The sequence below is a fragment of the Achroia grisella genome, unplaced genomic scaffold (genome assembly GCF_030625045.1).
Source record: "Achroia grisella isolate CSIRO2021 unplaced genomic scaffold, CSIRO_AGI_Agris_v1 utg6089, whole genome shotgun sequence".
Taxonomy (NCBI): domain Eukaryota; kingdom Metazoa; phylum Arthropoda; class Insecta; order Lepidoptera; family Pyralidae; genus Achroia; species Achroia grisella.
The window spans coordinates 14,728-21,872 of NW_026712962.1; the positions used below are offsets into that span (position 1 = coordinate 14,728).

At 56.2% G+C, this 7,145-nt stretch overlaps 1 protein-coding gene across 1 annotated transcript; it reads right to left on the reverse strand.

Annotated features, from left to right (window-relative positions):
* Nucleotides 1-595: 595 nt before the first annotated feature.
* LOC131848981 (uncharacterized) lies at nt 596-2,956 on the reverse strand. The gene has a single exon (XM_059198955.1). It carries the CDS (start codon nt 2,954-2,956, stop codon nt 596-598), a length of 2,361 nt encoding a protein of 786 aa, XP_059054938.1.
* Nucleotides 2,957-7,145: the final 4,189 nt, after the last annotated feature.

Below are 7,145 nucleotides of genomic sequence, written 5' to 3' on the forward strand. Positions count from 1 at the left end.
CCGCTTTGGCCATTAAAGGTAGGAATAGGTAAGTCGAGTAGTTTACACCTCCTCCGATGATGCCGCGTGGCAGTGATGGAGAGGCCAGCGGCGTCAGCGCTGCTGCGGTTCCGGCCATCACCGTGGAGGAGTTCGCCGCGGCCGTGGATAAACTCCGGGGCAAGAATGTCGCCCCGGGTCCGGATGGTATCCACGGCCGCGTCCTGGCCTTGGCCCTAAACACCCTAGGGGGCCGACTCCGGCGCTTGTTCAACGCGTGTCTGGAGTCGGGACGGTTTCCCAATCAGTGGAAAGCGGGTAGAGTGGTCCTGCTCCGCAAAGCGGAGCACCCCGCAGGTTCGGTGGTTCCCTCGGCGTTCCGCCCCATAGTGCTGTTGGACGAGATCGGCAAGCTCTTCGAGAGAATCTTGGCGGGCCGACTCGTCCAACACCTTTTTTTTTTTTTTTTTTTTTTTTTTTACAAGGGGAAATCCGTCATGGAGACCCGCCCGCCCCGGGGGAAGCGTGGGGGTCCTGCCGGACTCCTACCGGCTAAAACCCCTTGGTGTAAACCCCGGCAGCGCGGGCTCTTCCCTACTCCTGGCCTCATTCCGCCTTAGGTGACAGCCGACGCCCCCGCATCGGCTGCCGCGAGGCCCGTGGTGGGAGGTGACGGGCCGGACTCGGCCTCCATCGCCTCCACTCTCGCCGCCTGTTTGGGCGGACGGCACCCTTTGGTGCTCCCAATTTTGTGGTCCGCCTTCCTCTTCGCCGCTGCACAATACGGGCAATGCGGCGAAGGGGCGGTGCACGTTGCGGCCTTATGGCCGTCTTGTCCGCAGCGGAAGCAAGCTCCGCCGCGGTTCTCCTTGGCGGTGCACCGCTGGCCCACGTGACCCGTGAGCAGGCAGCGGTAGCACCGCATCGGCCGGGGATCCAAGGACCGCACCCGTGCCATCGTCCACCCCACCTTCAGTTTGCCGGCATCCACCAGCCGCTTCACTGCTCCTATCGGGGCTCGGACCCAGACGGAGCCACTCCCTGAGGGAGAGCGCCGGATCTCCCCCGTTTTTACGGAGGCCTCGGCGCAGTCTCCCTCACGCACTACGGCTGCCACTACGTCTGCTGTGCCAGTGGCGTCGTCCAGGTCCAAGACACGGAACTCCGCGGACTTGACCGGCCTGGTGACGGCAACTACATCTGCCGGCAGGATCTCCGACAGCTTGGCGGCGAGGGCATCCGCCTTTCCGCCGCTTTCCTCCACTGGTCCCGGCACTTCAAGTATGCGGGACCCTGTGACCGCCAGTCTAAAGCCCAGCTCGGTGATTCCGAGAGCATCCAACCGGATGTTTTGTTGCGCCTCTCGGAGCACCGAGCTGTAACTTGATCCTGCCTCCGCGGCCCCCGGCTGTAGCGTCAGCACTATCGCCGAGGATCGCGGAGGTCGGAACTGCCTCCTTCTCGCATTCCTTTTGTTGGCGGCCTCGTTAGACGCCTTCTGTGTGGCCTCCTTTTGGGCTGGTCTCGCCCCTCCAGTGGGCGCCTGGGTGGCTGGGGCCGACTCCTTGCCCTTCGCACGTTTCCCACGCCGGACGACCGTCGTCCACTGCTCCTTGTTAGTGGGAGTCGGCTGAGAAGCGCTCAGGCCCGCCCCACTGGTGCTGGCAACAGGAGCCGCATTTTCCCCTTTCTTGGCCACCCCAGGTGTTCGGGGTGCGACCGTGGGCCGTTTGGGCGGCGGGTTGTTCTGCCTGCCCACAAGCTCTTCTATCCTCTCAAACCGGGCATTAAAAATGTCCCCGATTTGACGGACTATTCGCGCCTCGGCGCCCTCGGTGATGGGTGGCGTTTCGCTCGACTCAACACCTTGAGCGCCGGATGTCACGTCCATGGCCGCACTTTGTGGCTGTTTTGCCAGCGCAGCTTTGGTTGCCGCCAGTTCGGTTTGTAGCGTGGTGAGCGCTACACGATCGTCCGTGCTCCTCTTCATCAGATCTTGATAGGAGTTGCGGGTCGCGGTAATTTCTCGCTCCCATTCCACCCTCTCCGCCTTGAGCATCGCCAGCTCCTCCATGCCCTGAGCGGCAGGCCCCATGGTCTTCTTCTTTAACTCCCTGAGTTCCACGTAGTACTTGGCGGACTCCTCCCTCATGGCAGTCATCATTTCCCGCATGTCCGCCAAGTCACGCGACAACCGGGAGTTCTCTCTTCGTAATGCTGCGCACTCAGTTGACGCAGTCCTTCCCTCTAAAGATTCAGACGCCGCGCGGATGGTAGCAACGGCGTCCTTTATCTCTTTAATTATTGTGCCCTTCAAGTGGCCAGACTTCTTAATAGCCTCTAGGACCTTGAGGGCACCCTCCTGAATGTCCGCTACCAACACGTCGGCGCGCTGCGCATCCTCAGCTGAGGGTCTGCGGGTGGTAGGGCGCGCCGCCGGTTTCGGAGCACTCGCTTTCTTAACTGCGGTAGCCTGCGTCTCCAGTTCTCTTAGGGTGGCGGCAGCCAAATCGGCCTTAGCCCGCTCAAAGTCCGGGTCCTTCGGCAGCCTCTGGTTAGGCCTTGGGGTCGCGACTACTTCCACGACCTCCACCTCCTCTTCGAAAATCAAATCCGGGTCAATTTCCACCTCTATCATTCGTCTTTTGCGCAGCGAAGCCCGTGATGTGCTGGGCTCGCTTCCTCCTGCAGCGCCGTCATCTGAGTATAGTGAGAGCGACGAGTCAGAGCGCTCCATATAGTACTCCGCCTCGTCACACTCACTCCTGCTCCTCCTGTCCAGATCCACATCCCTCATCAACACCACCTTCGCCTCTCTTCCACTCTCAACCCCTCTCCCTCTTCTGGCCTCGGTTGCCCCCTCCAGATACATGGGGCTGACCGCCCCCGGCTTACCCGGTGCGACGGTGGAGGATTCTCCACCCGATGTACGGGTGGTACCTCCCTGGAGTATTAGTTTTTTACTTTCGGCCATCATCTTTTGTTCCTTTTTTACCCGGGTTTGGTCCCGCATACAAAAACAGAAAAGGAAAACGAAGCAACAAACAAAAACGAAAGAAAGATAAAAGAACAGGAAAGGACAGATAAACAACAACAAAAAGAACAAAATATAAAACGAAGAAAAACAAAAGAAGAAGACTAAACTAGAAGACATATTTACAACTTAAACCTAACTATTTACAAATAAATAACTTAACCTAACTATCTACACTATATACACTCCTACCTACTCGCCGGACTATCGGCCGACATAGTAGCAGTATCCCGAAGGAACGTCTACTATCCCGCCCGGGGCGTACCAGAACCAAACCATTGCTCGGCCACCGTTCCCCGCGGACGTATCCACGAGGATGGGGAAGCCTCCCAATGGCAGGCCCATACTTGGAGGTTGCCCGACACACGCCCCGACTCGTCCAACACCTGTCTCAGGTAGGTCCCGATCTCAGCCCGAAGCAGTTCGGGTTCCGAGAGGGGCGCTCAACGATCGTCGCGTGTGCGCTCCCTCTCGGAAGAGGTGGCGTCCCAGGGTGGGGTGTTGTTGGCGGTCTCTCTAGACATTAAGAACGCCTTCAACACCCTGCCCTTTGCGACTATTAGGGAGGCGCTGAAGTACCATCGCGCGCCTCCCTACATTCGGGACGTGATCGGGGCCTATCTCGAAGACAGGTCTGTGCTATGCACGGGGCGGAACGGCGTTGTAGTGCCGAGGGACATGCAACGCGGTGTTCCACAGGGGTCGGTTCTGGGCCCGATCCTGTGGAACATCGGGTATGATTGGTACCTGCGGGGCGCCCTTTTAACGGGCACTGACCTCGTGTGTTACGCGGATGACACCTTGGTCACTGCCCGGGGGCGGGACCTACTGGAGGCTACCCGCTTTGCCACGGCATGCGTGGCGCTGGTCGTCGGTCGTATAAGGCTTGGGCTCTAGGTTGCGCTAGAGAAGACCGAGGTCCTGTGTTTTCATGGGCCTCGGCGTGTGCCACCTCCGGATGCCCAGCTGGTCGTCAGTGGCCAGAGGGTGGGGGTCAAGCCCTGTATTCGATACTTGGGGCTTGACCTGGACAGTCGTTGGAGCTTCCGCGCTCACTTCCGGAACCTGGTCCCTCGCCTTATGGCAGCCGCCGGCGCTCTTAGCTGGCTGCTGCCAAATGTGAGGGGCCCGGGAGAAGGTTCCCGCCGCCTATACCTCGGCGTGGTGCGGTCCATGGCCCTGTACGGGGCCCCCATCTGGGTGGGGGCCCTAGGTAGGGAAAATGTGGCCTGCCTCAACAGGCCACACAGGGTCATGGCCATACGGGCCATAAGAGGCTACCGCACCATATCCGGGGAAGCGGCGGGTCTGCTGGCGGGGTCTCCTCCGTGGGACTTGGTAGCGGAGCTCCACGCGTCAGTGTATCACTGGCGCGCGGAGCGACGTTCCATGGGGAGGCACCCGCTGGCCACGAGATTGGAGCGCGGAGGTCCGACTTTCGGCGGATCCTCAGGATCAGGTGGAGAGAAAGGCTGGCCAGTCCATCGGCCGGCCTGAGGACCGTCGAGGCTGTCCGTCCCATCCTCAAAAGGTGGATGAGTAGGCGATGGCCACTGACGTACCGCATGACGCAGATACTGTCCGGGCACGGATGCTTCGGGCGGTATCTGTGTCATGTGGCGAGGAAGGAGCCGACGACCGGCTGCCACGAGTGCGGAGGTGTGGAGGACACGGCGCAACACACGCTGGAAATATGTCCAGCGTTCGAGAGTGAGCGCCGTGTCCTCACACGAATAGTGGGGGACGATCTCTCGCTGCCGAATTTAGTTCGGAGGATGATCAGTAGCGAGAGATCGTGGCTGGCGGTGAGCTCCTTCTGCGAGGAAGTTATCTCGCGGAAGGAGGCGGCGGAAAGGGAGCGGGAGTCAGCTCGTCCCGCTTCCCTCCGCCGCAGAAGAGCCAGGCCTAGAGGTGGGGGCGTATCCAACTCCGCCCCCCTCTATCCCCCACTGGGGCCGGGGTGACTGCCTTGAGGGAGGCAGTCCCCCCAATCCAAAGGCCCCGGAGGTGTGCGCGTGTACCCACACGCCTCCAGAATGGAGTAGGGCGAAATAGGTCGCTCTAACCACATAACGAGATGGGGCCTGCCCTACAACATCTACAGGGCGGGCCGTCGCCGTCGGAGCTGGGGTAGAAATGCACTTGCGAATCCCCTGGCTCCGGCATAGGCGCTCGTAGGTACACCGTGTGGTTTTTGGTGAGTACAAATCTCACACACCGCCACGCCCGGTGACGGTCTTTTGAAGATTTTTCACACGTTAAAAAAAAAAAAAAAAAAGATAAGGTTAGGGTATCCCCCACTGGGGCCGGGGTGACTGCCTTGAGGGAGGCAGTCCCCCAATCCAAAGGCCCCGGAGGTGTACGCGTGTACCCACACGCCTCCACAATGGAGTAGGGCGAAATAGGTCGCCCTAACCACAAAAGGATCAACCCGTCCCGCGCGCGGCCCATTAAACATCATTTTTGAGCAGCTCCACGGTCAAAAATCAATAACTTTGGACCTTGAAGAGCTAGAAACGTGCTGAAAACACCAAACGGTGCGTTTTAATGCCCTCTACGCAAGGGTATCATCAAAAGTTGGATCGCGTGTGGTGTCATCAATCTATCATTAAAATTCGATCATAACCTAAAAGTGCAGTACAGTGTTGGTGGGAAAAAGTGTAATTTCTCCCTGGGGAGATCTGCGACCAACATAAGTAACTCAGCCAAAATGTGTGTTTAGATAAGGCCCATCATCTGAAAAATTTTCGGGATAAATTTATCCCGAAATTTACCGAGTTATAAGCAAAAAACCGAAAACCACGTGGCCACGAGGTCAGAGATATAGCAGAAGGAGAGCTCAACGGGGAGAACGCCAAGTAAGTCCACCTCACTCTAAGAATATTGGCACTTTTAGATTTAAAAAATACCAACTAAATCAGGAGATATATAATTAAACGTAAAAACCTGGAACACAGCCAGAAAACCCAGAAGTTCACAGTTCGCGAGGACAAAGAGGAGATCACTGGAAGCACAGCGATTGATACTATAATTTGGTCTGGAAAGGGAAAGAAGATTAAATATAGGTCAGGCCGTTCCCGAATTATAGAATGAAGAGTAAAGTTTCGTTCTCGTTGGAATAACTCCTTTTTCTTTCTTCTTTTTTTTTTAAGTAAAACATCAACTGAGTCCAAATTCCGTGTCCCGGGAACGAAGGGGAGAGGGGTCAATTCTGGAACTAGAGATCGCGTCTAAGTGACCTTTGTACTGTCATATAAACAATTTATAACATTAAAACATCGATAACCCCTACCTCAGTATTCGGATCGGGGCGCGGTTTGGACTAGGGTGATAGTGACCAAATATCAGATCTTCCTGTACCAAGAAAGAGAAAAGGCAAAAGAATAGATCATCAAAAAACCGGAAATAGGTCACCTAATATTTCGATTAAAATCAATAATTTTTGGTAATATAAGCTTCTGTATTAATCATGATGTCGGAGAATAAGGCGGAAATTCCATCCAAGGAGTCCACCGAAGCAACACAGTTCCCAAAACCAGAAAACAAACCTCGCCAAATTAAGGTGAGGAATACTAAAAGCGCAGCCGGTGCGTCGATAAAATCGGCCCCTACAACTAGCAAAAAATTAATAAAATCTGTTCTAACACAATCTAAAATAGTAAGAACATCAATCAGCGAGGACTCGCAAGCCGAAAGTGAGACAGACCTTATGGAGAAGGTAGCGGCATGGGAGCGGTCAGAAATTCCACCAAGAGCAATCAACTCGGAGGAGGATGAGCCGGCCTCTGATATGTCGGAGGCTGAGTAAATCTTTTCCGGGGCAAGCGACCGGCGGAAAAGTATACTTATGCTGACAAATAGGGTGAAAGGTGTAGAGCTGGATATGGCAAACCGGCAGGCTAATGACCTGCTGCTTAAAGGGAAGGAGGCGCTGGAAATGGCGGTTAACATGAAACGAGAAAACAAGCTCGTCGCTCTGGAATGCCTCCAAGCACTTTATGAGACGGTTCTTTCATTGTCCGACTCCCGCTCGAGACACAAGCTCAATCTCGAGCGGGAGAGAAGCAGAAACGCAGTGGCACTGGTAAGAGTCGAGAGGGCACATGCTAGGGAAATTGCGGAGCTAAATAAG